Source organism: Canis aureus, chromosome 6 (genome assembly GCF_053574225.1).
Source record: "Canis aureus isolate CA01 chromosome 6, VMU_Caureus_v.1.0, whole genome shotgun sequence".
In the NCBI taxonomy this organism is placed as follows: Eukaryota; Metazoa; Chordata; class Mammalia; order Carnivora; family Canidae; genus Canis; species Canis aureus.
Window position 1 is genome coordinate 72,472,418 of NC_135616.1, and position 20,703 is coordinate 72,493,120.

Genomic DNA, 20,703 nt, shown 5'->3' on the forward strand with positions numbered 1-20,703 from the left:
AAAGGCAATACCTTTTTCTAACCTGTCTACACAGCAGGCTGTACCTTTACCTGAACTGCACAAAGACATCTCATCTTATAGGTCAATGGTGGCCTGCAAAAGTAGCACTATAAATGAACACTACAGTACTGTGAGTGACTGATCTCATCACATAAAAAGATCTCCAAAACACAAAGATGCAGAAGTCTTTAAGATCAATTTCTCTTCAAACTGGTCATACTTAAAGCTACACACACACACACACACACACACACACACACACAATTCTTCAGAGAAAAAAATGTACATAAACAACTCCTGAAATCAAAGAAAAAGTTTACCAAGAATCTCAACAAACCATTAATATATATAACTTTCAGTGTTCTAAGACATTAAGCATTTTTGTGGCAAAGACATCTGGAAAAAAGAATTTTTTTATGCTTGCTTTCTCCACAAAGAAATTGTGAATAGTGATAGAATAATCTTTATAAAGCAGTTAAAATGCATCTAACGTATACACAATTTATCATTATTAGGTAGTATTTTAAAGGTAACATTTAAATAAAATGTACAAATCAATATGTTTTAATGCCCCTAATTTTAAGATAACATCAAAATTAATAGCAGGAAGCTTGCAGAGTAGCCATAAGAAAGAGAATGACAGGTGTGTGTATGTATGGTCCACATATCCTAAGAAATAGTGATGCCGGAAATTATTTCACATACTATTTTTAATTAACTCACCCCAAAATAACAACATTATGATTTAGTTATATAGCTATGCCACAATATGTAAAAATAGCTTGCAATCTCTATAGTGAACTAAGAATGAAAAGCTATAAAAAATAGACATTCTAATAATTTTACACTGAATTTGCTCTAGATCTTTAATTGGCTTCTCTTTTCTAATATAGAAATGGAAAGCACTAATTAGCATGAATGGAATTTCAGAGGTTAGTCTATATTTACCAACTCTTAAACAAGATATCCACAGCCTACCACTTAAGTCTGAAGCCTTTTAAAAATAAAACAGGATTATCAGAAAATGTCTTTAATTTTAAGAACAACACAGTAAAAATACAGTTAAAACTGTGAACAAAGGAAACTGGATATATTATTTTAATGTTTATTTTTCCTGGAAAAATTTCTTACAGATATCATTCCCTTTTGTAATTCACAAAACTGGAAGATTAATATGGCCACCTAGAGGAGAAAACATGATAACAAATATGCCACCACATTTTCTTACTTTTTTCAAGAGTATCTGTATTTCAGATTTATAGTATATAAACTGTTCTAAAGGACTCACCTGAAGAGGTTAAAACAGAAGCTAAAACAACATTCATTTTGCAGTGGACATGACAAATATAGTTTTTATAACCTACCATGTAACCTTTGGTTAAAAATTACCTACTCAATCTAAAAATCTCTTCTCATTTCTGTAAAATGGGGATAATCTTATCTACCACGATAATTTGCAATGAAGACTAAATAGTATGGTATATACAGAAACTAAGAGTCAGGAACACAGTAGGAGCTCAATATGGTAGTTCTTACTACCTGGTCAGAAAGTTCTGCATTGTTCCCTCCTAGCCCTAACCAGGCCCTCCCTGACCCTCTCTAATTTTACAGATACTTTCAGTATTGGCTGTTTCAAAGCTTCTCTACTAGAATTATTCAATATTGAGAAATGAACTAATGGCTCCTTAACAGCGCTAATGAGGTAACAGTATGTCATGTAAAAAATGTATGTTTAAGGGGACACCTGGGTGTCTCAGTGGTTAAGTGTCTGCCTTCATCTCAGGGAGTGATCCTGGGGTCCTGGGATCAAGTCCCACATTGGGCTCCCCACAGGGAGCCTGCTTCTCCCTCTGCCTGTGTCTTGGCCTCTCTCTCTCTGTGTCTCTCATGAATAAACAAATAAAATCTTTTTTAAAAATGTACATTTAAGAATATTTTTCCTCTACCTTTGTAATTCCCTTTAGTTACCCTCAATCTATGTATCAGTTAACTTTGATCTTATAAACTTAACAGAATAATATGCAGAACAAAAGGAAACATAACCTACCATATCTATCCCTTTACATCTTACCTCAGAAAAATGAACCAAATCCTACCAAGAGAACTACACTCAGCAGTCCTCTTAGGTGGCCAGCCATGAAGTGAACAGTGTCTCTGTTGAGTTAGCCACACAGAGGAACAACCACCTGCTGGAGGCTCAAATGTGTATTTGAAACCAAATCCATCTCCTTCCCAAATATATGCCAGAGGAGGGTTACCACTGTTGGGCTGGAGGGAGAAGGTGAACACTATGGTTACAACCCCCTTCCACTACCTCTCTTCCTCAATTCTGCAAGTTGAAAAGGAAAAAGTAGTTTGTAAGAAAGTGTGGGCAGCAAATGTAGGCTTTCTGATCACTTATTCTCTTCTTAACAACATTCGATCTAATTTATTATTTTAAGCAGCTAGATTTTTAATTGAACATTAATGACCAACTGCTATTGAAGAAGGGGGCTTGTTTGAATTCTTATCCTCCCCAGTCTACAGGCAGCATTCAAAATTCTCCTTCCACGGCTGATAAAATACAATATTCTCCTGATTCTCCATTTTATTGCCTTTACTTTCTCCTCTCTGTTGAAGTGACACTCTTAATTCTCCTGTTAAAGGAGGTGATTCCTATTAAAGGAAATGGTTCTCTAATCTTTTCTCTCCATACATCCTCCTTCAACAGTTAAATCTATGCCCATGATTTCTACTTTCTTAGCATGCATCATCTGAGAACCTCTTTTTCTCCCTAAACCCATTCATGATTTCAAACTCCATGGTCATTTCCAACTGCTTAAATCTGCTTCATTATATCTATAAAACCACTTCTATGTCCCACCCCCAAGCCCGTACTTCCAAAAGAAGACATCCTTCTCTGCACTTTCTATTTATATTCATGACCTCATCATTCTCCTAGTCACACATGCTAGGACCCAGTGTCATCTTTGACCCTCCCTTCTTTCTAACATTCCAAATACATTCAGCTCCTAAATCTGATAAACTCTACCTCTATAATGTCTCTCTTATCCTACTGTATTTCTATTACCACTATTGTAATTCAGATATTTACCATTTTCCACACAAACTACTCCAAAGACTCCATAATTGGTGTCTTTCTCTATAGTCTTCTTATTGTTAAGTTAATCTTTCTAGGCACATCCCTGATCATGATTCCTTGGTGAAAAACTTCCAGCGAGTTCTTACTGGCTAACAAATTAAATCCAATTGTCAGGGAGGTACTCCAGACTTTAGACTTATATCTTTCTTTCAATTTTGCTTCCTATTCTTGTCTCTGTCTCCACCCACCCACCCACCCATCCATCCATCCATCCATCCATGTTGGAGCCAAATGGACTTCACTTTGTACTTTGGGGTTTGAAGTTCCATCTAAAATACCTCTACTTAGTCCTTTCACCAACTTCATACCCATTCTTTAAAGTTAAATTTAAATGCCATTTTCTCTAAAGTACTCTCACAACTTTTGCAACAGATGATATTTACTCCTTTCCTCAAAACTTTTTAGAACTTTATATATACTTCTGCTTCTTTGTATGTGGGCATGTTAAAAATTTATTAACACTTGAAACTGCTTTTACCTAAGACCTTAAGAGCTCTGAAATCTCCCCCTCCAATCAAATTCTCCTTTCTTCCCCTACTCCCACTAAAACTATTTTGAGCTCAAAGAGACTTTGACTTTTCAATAAGCAATAACCTATGATACAGAACTATTCTCCTAGTCTATTGTTTTCTTACATTAACACTTGGTCATCTCTCCATCTTAAATCCCAATTACAGCATTTTAATAATAAGGATATCCATCTCCACCTGGACGTTTCAGACATTTCCAATTTAGCATGATGGAAACTAAATTATTTCCTCCCACACAAACTTACTTCTCTAATGCTCTATGAACTAATTAAAAATCTTGGTTCTTCACTCACTGCACACATTCGATCATTCAAGATATACTGAGACCATCCTTAAATCCACAAACTCTGTGTCCCCAAACTCACTGCCAATGAAGATCTCATCACTGTTTATCTCACTGGTCCTTTCTAATTCCAAAAGTCCTACTTTCAATCCATTTTCTGTTACAACAGTTAAATAATCTTATTTTTTTTATGGTTAAAGAGTTTTTATTTAAATCTTCCTTAAATACATTTCTAAAAGTGTACATTGTTCAGCTGAAAAACTTTCCAGGACTGTATTATTTCCTATAATACAATAAGCTCCCAAGCATGGCATTCAATCCTATTACCTGCCCATTCTCCAAACAGATCCTGACTTAAAGATACTAAAATATATTATCATTTACTCTCATGCAGTCACTATTCCATGGCTGTTGAAATAGTTTACTTAAGTCCAGTTTACCACTCTGTGAAGACTACAGTAAATTTCCCCACCTCCCAAACAAGAACTGAGGCACTTCCTCTGTATGTCTACGGCACTTTGTTCATGAAACTAAAAGACCTCTTATCATACGATATTACACATATAGTCAAATGGTCCTCCTCCTCTAGTCTGTGGGCTCTCTGAAACAACTTTGTTTTATTTATCTTTACATCCACAGTATACAGTATGGCACATAAAAAGCTTTCGACAAATGTTTATGAAATAAATCTAATTTCAGAATGCTGAAAATCAATCTATCCTCGGTATCTTATCAATTAATTTAGAGTAGAAATGGTAGGAAAGTAGAGATAGATCCTAAATATACAGGCAAAATGAAAACAGAAGGTGACTCCAGGACATTTGCACCAGTTCCAGAGCTTAGGGCAAGAACACAAGAGCCGCTGAGGCTATGTTTCTCTCCTCATCACTTCTCGCCCAGATAATAGAGCCATGCTAGAAAAAGAGAACTATGGGGAAGCAATCAAGACAGCACAGAAGTCCAGGGAGTGAGGGAGATGAAGCAGTGAGGAGGAAAAAAATAAAAATTCTAAACTTAAGCTGTGAAAAGGGAAGCATCTAGGGACACAAACGACAAATGCAGGACTTGCTCGTGACTGTTCACTCTCATCACCAGCACTGCTCTCACTACCCTCAGCTATAGTTACCATTTACTGGTCACTTACCCACAGGGGCCAGAACTCTGCTGAAAACTGCCACCTATACCACTTAATGTTCATGACAATCCTATTAGCAAGGTATTATCCACATATTAGAGATGATGAAACAAACCTAAAAACTAATAACTATACTGCCCAAAGTCTGTAGCTATTAAGTGTTAGGTCGCAGAGCCAGAATGTGAACAAAGATCAGGTTTAAAACCCATTCTCTTTCGGTTTTACTATTCATGAGCCAGGAGTGTAAGAGGTATACATATGTGGGCACTGGCTTTACTGCTTTACATTACTCAGTTATCTTGGTAAGCACATGTTTGATTTTCTCTAGTACGAGTAAGGTATTTTTGAGGGTAGAGTTTAATATTTTTTATTTCTTCCCTTGTATTTCATAATGAGCTTTCTATATAGTAATACTCAGCATTTGACTAACTTATTATAAATTGTGTACTAGTAGAAATAAAAAGAAGGTACATCAACCATTAGCTAGCATTAAGGTGAATTAAAAAAAAAGATGATTTAGCTCCTTTGACAACTCTACATGCTGGTGTAAGACTTTAATCAATAGTAATAGGCCCTTAAATACAAACCACAGCTATAAAACTAAGGACAGTTTGCATTTGATGTAATAATAAAAATCCCAAGATATATTGCTCTTTTCTTCATATCTGAGTATAAGGATAATAATTACTAGGAGTACTCATACATTGTATCAAGCATGTGAGCAACCTACTGAAAATGTGGAAATAAATATGCTCTAATTAATGGCAATTTACTTCCCTTATAGAAAAATGTAAAAACATGTCAGAGTGGACGTGTATCTTCCACAAAGGTTGAGTTTTATACCAATGTCAGTACATGAAGCAAAAATCAATTAGAGACAAAATAATCCTTGAAAATTCCTTAGGTCATCCTTAAAGCAAAATATAATACAGTAGCAGCTCTCAATCCACCTTGGACACTTTTCCCCCTACGCAGACCAGATCACCATTTCTTCTGCTGTGTGCCACATCCAGTATTTGACTTCTGTTTAGGGGCCACACTGAATGAAAAAGCACACACTGACACACCAGACTGACATTCAACACTATAAATACTTAGATTCTGTGAGTTCCTATGCCAGGTATTTAGAGCCTGATTTCATGTGAGAACAGCAAATTCACACCTTCTGCCTCATGCTTACACTGTGTAAAGAGAAACAGAATTATTTAAATATTTAAATTATTTGGTGTTTTGCTTTTAGGTGTTTTGGGTTTGGGCTTCAGTCCAAAGATCTAAATTTCAATAAACTATATTCACAGAATTGTGACCCTGTTTATCTCGTGTTCACCATGCAGCCACAGATGCCTAGAATTTTAGGCACAAGTAATCTAATACCATAGTGTGTGATCTAAAAAAAAAATAAAGTAAGTAACCTGTGTTACCTTCATCTATCGATGCTTCGCTACTGTAGCCATCATACTCCGCTGACAGAGGACTGTATTTTTGTCTTGTTTCCCAAGCATAGTTCTTTTGTCTCGAGTCGGCCAATGGTAGTCTGGAATTGTGTGTTCTAGACAAGGCTTCATGATATTTACCCAGTGCTTCATCTTCACTTTCAGAGGATGAACCATGCTCATCTTTGTCCATGTAGGAATTATCTATTTGGAATGACAGGGAGAGCAAATCAAAATTTTAAGACAATAGTGTATAATGATTTTGATACACACACACATAGGCACACAAAGAGATAGATGTCACATTTTTCCATATACACATGAATATACATACACAATAAATAAGTGTATTTAAATAAGTATAATTTTTTTATTTAAGAAGCCTGAAACTTTATATTTTCATATTTTTAATAGAAAAAGATAAATTTGTATATTCTAATTATAAAAAATGTTAATCTCAGGGTTTTTCCAATCATGTTACAGATCAAGGAAATAACAGAACTCACCACCTTACACAATTTTTTTAAAGGATCAGTAGCACACAAAGAGACTTAGAAGTATTGCCAGTACATATGGCCCTGATTCAAATAATTCATGTTACTAGAGACATTGTGGTTATCATCTGGGTCCAAATTTTCAAGAATGATCATGCTTTGTGCTAGGAGTAGAACAGAGAAATGAGCAGACATATACTATTGGTGGAATTATCACTGGTACAACTCTTACAGAGATCAATTCAGCAATACATAACAAACTCTTAAATCTGCACATTCTGTGATTCATTTCTAGGAATTTACCAATCACATTTCTAAGAATTCGGCCTAAGAATTAAAAGGTGAGCAAAGATATATAGTTCAGACAATTCACTGCATTGCGTTAAACAGCAATAGAAAACAAAAATAAAATACAATCTAAAGGTCCGTCACTGGGCCTTGGTTGAGTACATGATGATGTATCTATGCAATGATGTAGTATACAGTCACTGCAAATGAGGAGGTGAACTTACAGGTACTCACAGGGTAGAAAAACTACAACATCATGGTGAGAGAAAAGAGAAAGTTATAAAACAGAAGGTGTGCCTACATTCTCATTTAAGCACACACAGACACACTCCCACATGCAATACACAAAGACACATGCAGTGTTCATATGCACATATGAAAATATGTGAAAGGATATAAGCTTATTTTCTGTGAAAGGGGGAATTACTAAGAAAATTTTACTTAAGTATAACCAAATTTAAAATAAATTTTTCAGGACATATAAAACTTGTATTACTCTTAAAATAATAGTTAACTAGTATAATAATAACGAGTTGCTACCATTTTTTTTTCAAGTAAAAATTCTGAAACTGCACTATGTTGAGGTTCATTTAAACTAAGATGCAAAAATAAAATAAAATAAACTAAGATGCAACCTTCTTAGAATGATAAACAACCCTGAAAGATACAGACACCACAGCACGTAGACTTTGTTAGTTCAGTCTAGATACTATTCTCTTTATAAACATTTGAGATCATCTATACTAAAGGGATCAAGGTTTGAAATTCAGGTGAGAAGACACAGAATAAGTAATTTTAAAATATGGTAGAGAAATGGTCTATTTAGAGTCAGAAGTAAAGGAAGCTTGGATGTCACTAGTCTAAATCTTCCTTTTTAATTCAGTAAGAGAAAGCCATGAAAGGGTCAAACTGTGACCAGTGTCATATTCTGCACTGCCCAATATGCAGTCACTAGCCACATGTAGCTATTCAATTTAAAATAATGTATTTTAAAACCCAGTTTCCCCAGTGCTACCAGCCACATTTCAAGTGCTCAGTAGGTGTGTGTGGCTACTGGTTACCATGTGGGCTATATGAAGCTTTTCAATCATTGCAGAAAGTGCTGTTAGATAGTAGTCTGGTCTAGAACCTGGACAGGTCTGGTGTAGAACCTGGGCATGCTGACTCCCAGCTGAGAGCTCTTAGCACTTTGTGGGCTACCATGGTGGTGGTCTCTAAGAATCAGGAGAGCTCTGAGAAGGGTAATTAGAAATTCTGCTGTCACACTTCGTCTACCACAAAATATTACCCTAAAGCAGTCCTGCATTCAGAAATATAGAAGGAAATTTTTCTTTCTCTCTCTCTGAGAAAGCTCTCATAGAGACGTCTATGAACAAACCTAGAACACAAACACTAGTAATACTGATACTACTATAGTTCAGCTATATGAAGAAGTAATCTACAGGTCAAATGATTCAATTCAAATGATTTTTAGAACATAATATGCTGAAGTTTAGTACTGACCATAATCCAGAATACCTGAGATATTCTTGGGTTTTTTTAGGAAGCAGCATGCTTCTGAATGAAAACAAGTCAAAACAAAATTAACTCTATACTGCTACTTGTGTAGCATTTATTACTACTGTCTATTGTTATTCTCTGAATAAAATATGTATTTTACTTTATTTTATTTCTTTCTTCTTGCTACTTCAAATAATAAGGCTAACAAAACCAAACCAACGCTACCCAAAACCACTGAATTTGGTAACTGAAAAGCTGCTAGAAGAACAGACTCACTCCAACAGGGACATATTTCCAAAAACTAGCTTTCTTTTTTAATTAGTCTATCAATCCCGGATCAGCCTCTACAATATCACTTAAAAATCATTTATATAATTGATAAATAGCAGAGCCTGATTATGTATGAAGTCATGCAGAACTGAAAATCTTCCTCATTTCTACTGCCACTCAGATTTTTGCTATTTTTATAAGAATCTAAACTTATAGAACAGTGTCAGATACATATTTTTAAAATAAAAGCTGGTATACTTTTGGCTTTTTGATCAGATCGACAATAAATGAATATAAGTGAAGGATTATCAAGAGTAATCATTAGTAGTATAAAGCAATTCTGCAACCAAACCAAATAACTGTTAGCTCATTATTTTAAAACTGTCACAAATATTGTGGTTGAAAACTATAAATGATTAAATGGAATCTTAGTTCTACATAGAGAACTCATGAAAAATAATAGATTGTTCACATATGCTCACTGTAACACAGAAGTCATATAAAATCCTTAATATGTGGCTAAATGAATAGACACATAATCTGAAGCATGTTATTCAATAAAATAAATTCTAGGGGTGCCCCGGAGGCTCAGCCAGTTGAGTATCTGTCTCTTGATTTTGGTTTAGATCATGATCTCAGGGTCAGGGGACTGAACCCCACACCAGGCTCCAAGCTCAGCACAGAGTCTGCATGTTCCTCTCCTTCTCCTCCTCCCTCTGCTTCCATTCTCCTTCTCAAATGAATAAATAAAGTCTTTAAAAATCAATAAATAAAATAAACTCTATTGTTCTAAAGGGAAAATATAAAACACTTGATACAGATTCTTATTGGGATAGACTCAAAGGGCAAAATAGTATAAAGGTCTCAGGGGTTAGTTGACCAAATTATAAAATTTTAAAATTCAACTATAGCATACTAAATACACTCCAACTAAAGAATGTGTACTACTTAAGAAAACTATGTAGTTTATGGTTGTATAATAAACAATCATTAAGAAAAATTAGGGTCACTGAAAAATTGACCAAATTTTTAGTGGTGTACAAAGAACATTAATGCTTTCAAACTGATTGTCAGGAAAAGAAAAAAAAAAAAAAAAAGAATGACCTTAAAAGCATCTCCCAATAAGAGGATTCAAGAAAATCTTAAAATTAGATATATACACATGTAGAGGAGAGTTTGGAAATTTGGATGTTTTTTTAACTTAAAAAATCAAGAAGAAAGTTTATCACTTAAACCCACATTAGGAGACCTCACCTTTTCCTGGTATTAGTTTAGAATATTTTTCATCTTTACTCCTTGCTGTTCCTTTGTGGGCAGAAATGGCTTCATTTTTCTTTATTTTTATGTCTCCTTTCACTTTGTAATATGCTGTTGGATTTATTTGTTCTTTGATTTTTCCGTGTAACTTATCTCGAGAATTAGCTGATAGGGCTGGATGTATGTCTTCTTTCACAGTGGGTTTCTGTATCGTATGTCTGTTGCTTGCCAAAATATCTTTTGGAGAACACTCATTTCCTGACCACTCATTCCCTTTGGATCCTTTACTTTTAGTATGTTTTTCAGCTTTCTTTAAATGATTTTCTTTCATTTCTTGAGATCTTACCTCCTTTAAATTCTTACCATTATCAGGAATTCCTAATCCAATTTTTTTACATCTGTCAGTACGTTCAAGTTCTTGAGAAGCAGATCCAGCCCTTGCATTCTGCTTGATAACTGAGATCCCACCATCACTCAAGTGACCTTTCAAAGAAGAATCACTACCAGCATTACTGCTGTCTTGAGGTTTTGGTGGAGACTGTTGCCTATCATCAATATGTGTGGATACTCTTTCTTCATTCATTCCTTGATCTTGCTTTTGTGAAACTAAAGTATTGTAACAACCGCTTCGATTTGCTCTGTGCTCTAAACTGGACTGTGTTTTCTGACAGTTAGTGTCTTTGGAGAATTCTGGTGACACAGCATTTGCTTGTTCAGAAGCATCTGCTACAACTTCTGCTACTGCAGAGTTTTCTTCTTCTGGGCGAAAGCCATTTATCATATTTGTTACCTGTTCAGCAACCGAGTCAGTTAGAGTGTAGCCGACTTCCCCAACAGCCGCGGTTAGGTCCTCTACAGCATTACTGATCGTGTCCACCAGAGAAGACACTGAAGGCAGATTCTGCTGGAAAGTTTTGAAAAATGCCATTTTCTAATCCCTTATTCCTAACAGATGTGATAATGGAATTTCCTCTTCTCAAAATATCAACCACTTTGGAATATGAATTTAAAATTGACTTAAATGTTGTTACTCATGAGCTCAGTATTATTATTGTGCATTGTGGCTTTTAATCTTTCTGTAAATGCATTATGCATTGAAAGAAACACGTCGAAGCAAAGACTCTTCCAAAAAAAAAAAAAAATCAAACCACTTGGCTTAAATGTAATGACATTTTTTCCCACTCCATAGCTATCATAACAGCAGCAAGACAATATTTTCCCCTCAAATACTACTGGTTTTTTATTCTATACCTGCAAGAAGAAGTATAAAAAGGATTTTTATTATGGACTTTTAGTTTACTTACTGAGAGTCTACATAGGGGAACTACCCTATATTATTAACAAACTACCAATATCATTTCAAATTAAGACAACTATTAAGGGGGAAATATCTAAGCAATTTGCACAGAGGTCAGAATAAAGGAAAGAGCAGAGAGTAAACATCTGCAGAGTGGCTACCAAATGCAAGGCATTGTGATTTACAAGTCTTATCATACCTGATCTCACAACAACTCTAAGAGGTAAATATTATTCCTATTTAATAAGTGAAAAAAAAAAGGCTCAGAAAAAGAAAGAAGATTCCCAAAACCTCTCCAAAAGGATCCTCAACACCAGAATTATTTTTCTAATAACAGTGAGAGGATATTTAACTTTTTCATTTTCATTTGCTCATAAATGAAAACTGGAGTTTTTTAGAGGGTACACAGCAGACTGAATGCAGAAGCAGATAGGAGAAAAACAGCTGGTTCTTCTTTGCCAGTCATTAAAGAGATTTGCAAAAAATATGAAACAGTGGCATTCTTCACACCATTTGCAGGGGGAGGTAGAAAATATATAATTTTTAAGTTAAAAATATTACTTATGTTTAACATGTATGTAATAGGCTTATTGGGGTTTTGTGGGTTTTTTGTTCCAAGTTCTTATTTAAATTCTAGTTAGTTAACATATAGGATACTATTGGTTTCAGGAGTAGTATTTAGTGATTCTTCACTTACATGTAACACCCAGTGCTTATCACAACATGTCAGTGGGTTTTTTTTTTTAAAAACAAATAAATTGATAAGAATATTTTTTAAATTTTCTCAGTTTTAATTTCTAATATGGTATGTATCAATAGCTATAACTCACATAAACAAAAGCTCTTTGGGGTCTTCAATAATTTTTAACACTGTAAAGGAGTCATTAGACCAAAGAAAAACCAGAAATGCTAAACAAGGGGACTCCTGGAGGAGGCTGCCCAAAGAGATACCTTTAACCAGTTCAACTCTACACAAATGATCAAAAAAAGCAAGACTGAACTATGATAAATGTTAAACTTAAATCAAAAATCACAAAAGCACTAGAGTTTCCTTCCTAGAGTCATAGATGTAATTCAATAACCAACAGATTTTTATAAACAATGATGCTACCACTTTCTAAGTTACCAGAAGTACAAGAAAAACCTCTCTCCAAAACAGTACATGGAGAAGAAAAGCCAGGTTTTTCTGCTAATGCTCTCCAACATTGTTCTAAATTAAACACCTTGCTTTTATAATTCTCAACTTGCTTCTGCTACCATTTATGTAAGCCTGTCTTTGGAAACAGCAAATAAAGAACTCTTAAAATAATATAAAAAAATTAACTCCAGGGATCCCTAGGGGGCTCAGCGGTTTAGTGCCTGCCTTTGACTTAGAGCGTGATCCTGGAGTCCTGGGATCGAGTCCTGCATCAGGCTCCCTGAAGGGAGCCTGCATCTCCCTCTGCCTGCTTCTCCCTCTACCCCTCTCTCTGTCTCTCATGAATAAATAAATAAAATCTTAAAAAAAAATTAACTCCGAGAACACTTTACATGAAAGAAAGAACAAGATTACAGCCCTCATCTCCCCTAGTATATAGTAGTAATAAGTGATAGAAGGTGATATAATGCCTATAGTACCAAGGGAGGGAGAGGAACACTAACTTTTATAACCAGACTTTATCTATACCACTTTCTCCACAATAAAAGTATCCACCAGCTGAGAATTAAACAGCAGAGAAAGAAAAAGAGTGAATACTTTCAAAAGCCTTTTATGGGGATATGGGAGAAAAGCTCTCTAGAGTTATCTGGACAGTAAGATTTAAGCTATACAGAGCAGAAAGATCTTTCCTTCTTCTTAAAGCATATCGACTCACACTACAGTCTCAAAAGCATGCCTTAGATATGAAAAATAAAAATGTCATCTTCTGATAGTATACAATTCATCTCTGTGTGATATATTAACATTCATGAACAACAGAAAGAAAATTGAACATAATTTAATAGTTTTTTTTTTACTCACAGAAAGGTGGTTCAAATGTTAGTTTACAGAATGTCATATATATATATATATTTTACCATATATATTTAAAAAAATAATGTAACAGAATGGTATAGATAAACAGAACGAAGAAGAAAAGCAGTAATGATACTTACAGCTTTTACCTTGTGAGTCCTTCCTTGTGATGGAGCCTGGACCAAGATCTGGAAACCCGCCAACATTTTCAAAACAGAACTTCTTATTAATATAGAGAAAAAGGAGCAGCATCAAGACAATAAACACCCCAACAGCTGACAAAAATCCAACTGCCTCTGGAGATACTAGAGAAAAAAAAGTCACAGCGGTAAGCATTTCTTCTTCTCTAAGCTACAAATAAGAAGGAAACCCTCACACATATGTTAGACTACTGCCTTAGTTGAATTATACTTTTTAACTGTCATAGTTTACATAGGTTTATAAGAAAAACAAGCTACACAGCTTAATGAGCTGTTCAATTCATTTAACAGTACTTATTCAAATCTAAAAGTTTCTGTATAAATTATACTGGAGCAATCTTAAAAGACAGTAATCTATAAAATAAATAATAAATAAATAAAATATAAAATAAAATGAATATATTTAATCCATTTAAGAGTATTACAAAAATTTTAGCACAAAAATTAGAAAAAATATTTCCCATGCACAGGTATCTTAGCAAAATTTATGAGAACACATATTATTATCTCTAAAAGTTTCAATGGCCCGTTTTATTTAATAAACTCTGGACTTTTGAAAGTTATGGGCTCTATGATTATATTCCAAGAATTATTAAGAGTTAGCAAGTTAACACCATCTCAGGAAGAAGAAACAGCAAGTGCAAAGGTCCAGAGAAAGAGATTACTGTATGTCCCAGAAACACAATGGATCTTTGTTATAATAAACCAGATTCTCAAGAGAATCTGATCTCAAGAGAATACATGAAATAATACATGGAGATTTTGTATAGTAAGAACAACAACAACAAAATCTGCAACTTCTTCAATCCTCAGGCAATCTCTCTTTCAACCTTTGCATTACTTGTCACCATACCAGTCATTTGGAGTTAAACGGGAACTATATTTTTTTTATCCTTCATGCCTTATATTTAAATCTCAAGTATTAGTTAAGAATGAATCCTAAGCCTCAAATATTCTCTACAACCTACAATCTACTCTTTCTTCTTCCACTGCTCCAGCAGCAGCTATAACGTCATCTCCTTCAAGTTTCTTTCTCTAATCAGAAAAGCTATGGCAATCAGCATCTATAACTCATTTGTTTACAATGAAGTCACCAACCAGTCCAATGAAGGACTGTTTTCATCTCCTAACTTTTCATTATTTGTGAAAGCCAGCCATCCCAGGTGTAGAACAGATAACGACGTTATAGTCTATAATGTCATAGTCTATATAGTCTGTATTGTGACAGAGGATGGAGTAGAATGACATTGTCAGGGAAGAAAAGGGACTGAACAGTAGAAATGCAGTCTAAACATCAGGGCCGAGGAACAGATCCTGCTACTAGAAACAAGAAGTAATGCCCAGACATAAGCCCTGACTCTCGTTTTCAGGTTAGAGAACAGTTAGGGGGAAAAAAAACCCTCAGTATTTTAACTTAAAAATCTAAGCTGTATTATCAAAAGCAGTGGCATGCATCAAGCCTGAAGGATAAGGTAAAAATGAAAACAGAAGAATTATCATCAGCAGTTCTAATAGCTAGGAAAGTCCGAAGCAGGACAGGATCTGATAAGAAAAGGCAAAATGCTTAATAAACTCATATTCAATATTACACTCTAAGCACATATGTATAAGGAACTCCCCTTTTAGCCCCTGGTCCAAAATAGACTTGCCAATTTGGTACATTTAAGTGAACACACAGGGTTAGATAATATGCAACCTGAATATCTCCCATCTCTTAAAAGACCAAATGAGAGGAAACATAGCTCACCTCACCTAAGAATGCTAATTATTGCTGATAAAAATAGCAACAAATACATATATATTATATACTTGTGGCTGTTTTAAGCACTTTACATAAAATTTTTAAATCTTCACAATTATACTATTATCCCCATCATAAATTGTGATATGGAGATATATTAAATCATGTTCCCAGCTTGTAAAGTGGAAGACTCAGGATCCAAACTGCTGTCTGGCTACGGGGCCTGTGCTTTTAACTACTGCTTCTCCCGTATTCCTTCTCTCCCCTTCTTGCCTCTTCCTATCTCATCTCAGTCCTTATTTCTATGTTTCTCTTTTCATCTCCCTCCCTCCCATGTGAAAATTTAACCTGGGCGGGGGGGTGGGGGGGAACCAGGTATAAAGAAGTATAATATAGGAAGTGCTACAACAGAGGTAAGAATAGAAAGTATTACTGGAACACAAGAAACACTACCTGGAGAAGTTACAAATGCTACAGAGAGGAGATAACACTCGAGTAGGGTATGAAAGATTAATATAACTCTATCAGACAGTGCAAGGGCTGATGAAATAGCACGGTAAAAGATACAAAAACAATGTGCATGGCACTCCATACGCACTAGTGGGCGACGATCATGTCTGTCTTACTCACTTCCATGTTCTCAAAGCACCTCGCACAATGCCACACAGCTGACATGATATAAACATTTGTAAATGAATCAATGAATGAACGTGTGTGTTCAAGAGAGATCCAAAATATACCAGAGTTGCTGAGACTGGAGATAAAAGCAAGATCCAAAATGTCACAGAACCTTGAATACCATCCTAAAGATTTTGTATTTGCAGAACTACATTGCGTAAGACACTTAGAAAACTGGAATAGAGCAGGGAGTGATTAGTGGTAATCCATGAGGAGTTCTTTTTTTAAATTTAAATCCAATTAATTAACATATATAGTGTGTTATTAGTTTCAGAGGTAGAGTTCAGTGATTCATGAGTTGCATATAACACCCAGTGCTCATCACATCATGTGCCCTCTTTAATGTCCATCATCCAGTTGTCCCATCCCCCCATCCTTCCTCCTCTCCAGCGACCCTTGATTTGTTTCCTATGATTAGGAGTATGAGTTCTAAAATGACAGAGAAGAGTGGAGAACTCTAGTTTTTGTTCAAGGAAAACTGATAATAACCTAATCGATTAGATGCAGCATTAGGTAAAGATGAAGAGAAGTTGCAGATAATTCTAGAAGTTTCTAGTTTGTGTGAACGAATTAAAATGAAAGAGTGTAAAGGGAAAGGCATATGGTTTGGGGTGTGAGGGCTAAGAGGGAACTGGAAAGAGAGGCAGATAATGAGTCTAGTTTTTGATACGTTACATTAGAAACATCAGACTATTTCAATGTGGACACCTAATAAAAAAGGGGAAGTATGAGTATAGTGCTCTGATGAAGGCTGGGTTACTTATACAAGATTTAAGAGTTTTGCTCCTTTATTCATCCTATTCCACATGAAAGATTTCACTGACTACACACAAATAGAACTGGCACATTATGGGTAAATCTTATTTTACAAGTTTTTAGATAAATATATACTGTGACTTTGGATAAATTTTTAACAAAAAAAATCTTTCCCCACTAGAGAAAGGAGAAAGATGCCTCAAGTAAATATACTAGTTACACAACTCCTTTTTTATCCATTGCCTGACTAAATGCCCATTTTCTACATTCTTTGAAGATATTTCATGTATTTAAATTTTAAAACAGTAATATGGTTGTAGACCAGAAAAAAACTTTTCTAACGGAAAATATTAAAAAGCTTCAGACTTCGATTTTTACCCTTATCTCAGGATTAGAATAATATTTATCTCAAATGACATGATACCATAAACTGGCCAGTAACAGTTCTAAACTTAAAAACATTTGACAAAGGCCACTTGTGCATAAAACTGCTATAGAAAATACACTGAAATTAAAGACACCACCAAAAAAAAAAAACCCAAAATAAAATTACACTTAGATCTAATATAAAATATAGAATATAAAAATATTCTATATTTTTATATAGAAAATATATAAAATATATTTTCATTCAGTTTAAGAATTTACCCCTAAAATCTTATTTATATTATGAATATACTTATAAAGCCAGTCTGCAAAGGTGTTCCTAGGATTATGATTAAATTATCTGTAAATAAACCCACTCTTCCCCCAAATTCTAGATTAGCCAATGCAAGCAAGTAAACACTATTGCAAAATGCATATTACCTTTTAAGGAGGACCTTCAAAATCTATTTAACGGCAAACAGATAATTAGTTTAGGTTAATATTATACATTTGAAGAATTTAATTTTTACTGAATCAAATTTAATTTGAGTTAATCAATGACTCAAAAATTCACTAATACATTACTTTCCCACAATCCAAATTTGTAAAATTCACATGTGATAAACAATAAAACTAAGATCAAATAATAACAATATTAGCAACATCAAATATTGAAGAGTGCTTATTATTTGCTTAGCACATTTTTTTTTTAGTTTTCATTTAAGTTCCAGTTAGTTAACACACACTGTAATATTAGTTTCAAGTGTACAATACAGTGATTCAACATTTCCATATATCACCCGGTGCTCATCACAATAAATGTTTTCCTTAATCCCCATCACCTACTTCACCCATCTCCCACTCAACTCCCCTCTGGTAACCATCATTTTGTTCTCTACAGTTAAATCTGTTTCTTGGTTTTCTTCTCTCTCTCTTTTTTCCCTTTGCTCGTTTTACGCATTTCATTTAGGAGTTACAAGCATTATCCAGCTGAATCTTTAATATAACCCAATTTTACAGATACAGGCATTGAGGCTAAAAAGAGTTAAGCAGGATTTTCAAGATCTTAAAATTATTATTCAGTGATAGAATCTTGATTTGAAGGCAGGCATACTGCCTCCTGAGCCAAAGTCTCAAACACTAACCCCTATTGCTTCCTATTTGCCATGCATTGCTATAATCTCTCTTCTTAAAATTTAATGGTCAAAACAACTTTATGATAGGTAAGCACTATACATCATCTTAGTCTTTAGATTAGTAAACTGAGGCCCAGAGACTAATTAGCTTGTCTAATAAGGTCACAAATATAGGAAATGGTAGAATCTGGACTTGAACCCAGACATTCTGACTCCAGAACCCATGTTCTTAAACATCAAGCAATACTGCTTCTTTACATGCCAACCTGCAATATAAAATATAAAGGAAAGCTATGTGATCATAGTAATACAACTTACTATATACATTAAGAGAAAATATTTCATGATTTAGATTTTATGTAGGTTAAAGAATAGCAACTGATTCAAGCTTTCTCAAAGTAAACATAAATTATAAAACTGGAACAATTTTTCTATTCAAGATACTTTCCTAAATATGCTAAAATTAATTATAGAACTATACTTAGAAACCAAAATCAATGGTACATCCTTCTATTACATGCCATGTCTGAAAAGTTAAAAACTAAATGTATCCTATAGAATAATAAGCTTGATATTCATTAGCAATGGTCATTAAAAGTATATACTATTTTTATATAGTCCTATAAAGTCTCTGTGAGCTATATGATCCCCTATATGAAGTATGTAAAGATTATACTGCAACGTTAAAACGTATAATATCTCACCAGGAAATACAAAAAGCTTGTCCAAGATTAATGATTACCTACTAATGTTATATATAGTTAACTGGCTTTATGGTTATCTTTACTATACATTTAGAAATGAATATATATATTTACAAAAGACGAAAAAAACCACTTTTGTCAAAATTCACGTTTCAATAATAGCAATAAAATTCATTTTAATTTCTACAGATAAATTGGTCATAGGAGGAAAATTATGAAATTAGGCTTAAAAAGTAAAAGCAGAAGCAAATCCATTTTGGCTCTGAATGTATTGCAGAACTCCCTTAAATTCTGCTTTCCATTTTGTCACAAAGAAAACATCTCTGTAAGTTTTATGAGAAAAATACTAGTATATACATAAAAATAAGTATAAGGAAGATACTTATTTATTGAGCTTTTGTATTTTCAATTAAGTTATTTGTGCTCTTAAGTTTATCTGTATCAAAACAAATTAATTACAAATGTTATATTTATATTTGTAAGTTGAATTTTATAAAACTATTCTATTAATCATATTTTAAATGCAAAATTAAACAAAAAAGTACCCATGCTTCTTATAATTCTTTAAAAAAGAAGGATTAAAGAGAACCACTTACAATTTGTATTATAAGGTCTGTATTGCTGATCTGTCTTACTTGGCATGAAACACTAGTCCTCTAATTACATGTCATGGAGACCTTAATAATTCATTTAATAGATGTAATTCTATCTCTTGAATAAAATGTGAATTATACAAGAAGTCAACTTTCATTTTAGGAGAAATATTTGGTTACTATTTAATAAGTCCTGAATATTTTTTCTGATATTCTAACCAGAAAAATCCCACAATTTGTGTTGCTCTGGTTTGGACATAAAATAAAACATTTATCGGTATTTCTAAGAAACAATGTAGGAAAATAAAAAGATTAACCTGATATGCTTATATCTCCTTTTAGAATATCTCAGTTGCTTCTACAGATAAAGCCTTCCTTAGAATTTTTTATATTACAATCTAAATAACACAAAACTGGAATGATACATAATTGTTAAGTTTAGATTTCATTAACAAATCTAACAGTAAAAAGTGAAAAAAAGCATTTACTCATAAGTGACATAATTCCCTGCTGAGTAACTTTAAGGGTTAAGAGGGGAAGGCACAGATGGCCGTGATGTGAGACACTGCCTAAAATCTTACAAACAAAAGGACTGCCCTCTGGGAGAAAGGTATCTGACAAGGTTGATTAAACAGATGATATCCAACTTGTTTTAAATGTCAAACTATCAATAAATTGAACCAATATTTCCTATAAGTACCATGCAAAACACTGAAATTTCATTCAAATATCACAACAGTGAAAAATCCTAAATCAGTCTTTTAAAAAATTGGGAAAAAAACCACAAACATTTATTAAGTATGGAAACCAAATACATAATATATTTAAACCATATGCCTCATACTTAGACTTGATAATAATATACTTAAACGTACACTTAATAAACACAATATATTAAATCAAATAC

The 20,703-nt window shown here is 33.9% G+C and overlaps 1 protein-coding gene across 6 annotated transcripts in view; it reads right to left on the reverse strand.

Moving 5' to 3' along the window:
• Positions 1–20,703, reverse strand: part of SYT14 (synaptotagmin 14) — a 212,188-nt gene that overhangs the window by 128,759 nt on the left and 62,726 nt on the right. For 4 of the 6 annotated variants that reach the window (XM_077902218.1, XM_077902219.1, XM_077902220.1 and 1 more), the window contains 2 exons: positions 13,763–13,927; positions 6,512–6,727 (listed from right to left, as the gene is read on the reverse strand). In XM_077902218.1, the coding sequence (XP_077758344.1) occupies positions 6,512–6,727; positions 13,763–13,927 (381 nt within the window). Of the gene's footprint in view, positions 1–6,511; positions 6,728–10,329; positions 11,584–13,762; positions 13,928–20,703 lie in introns of those variants that run through there. The other 2 variants (XM_077902216.1, XM_077902215.1) reach the window with 1 other exon arrangement.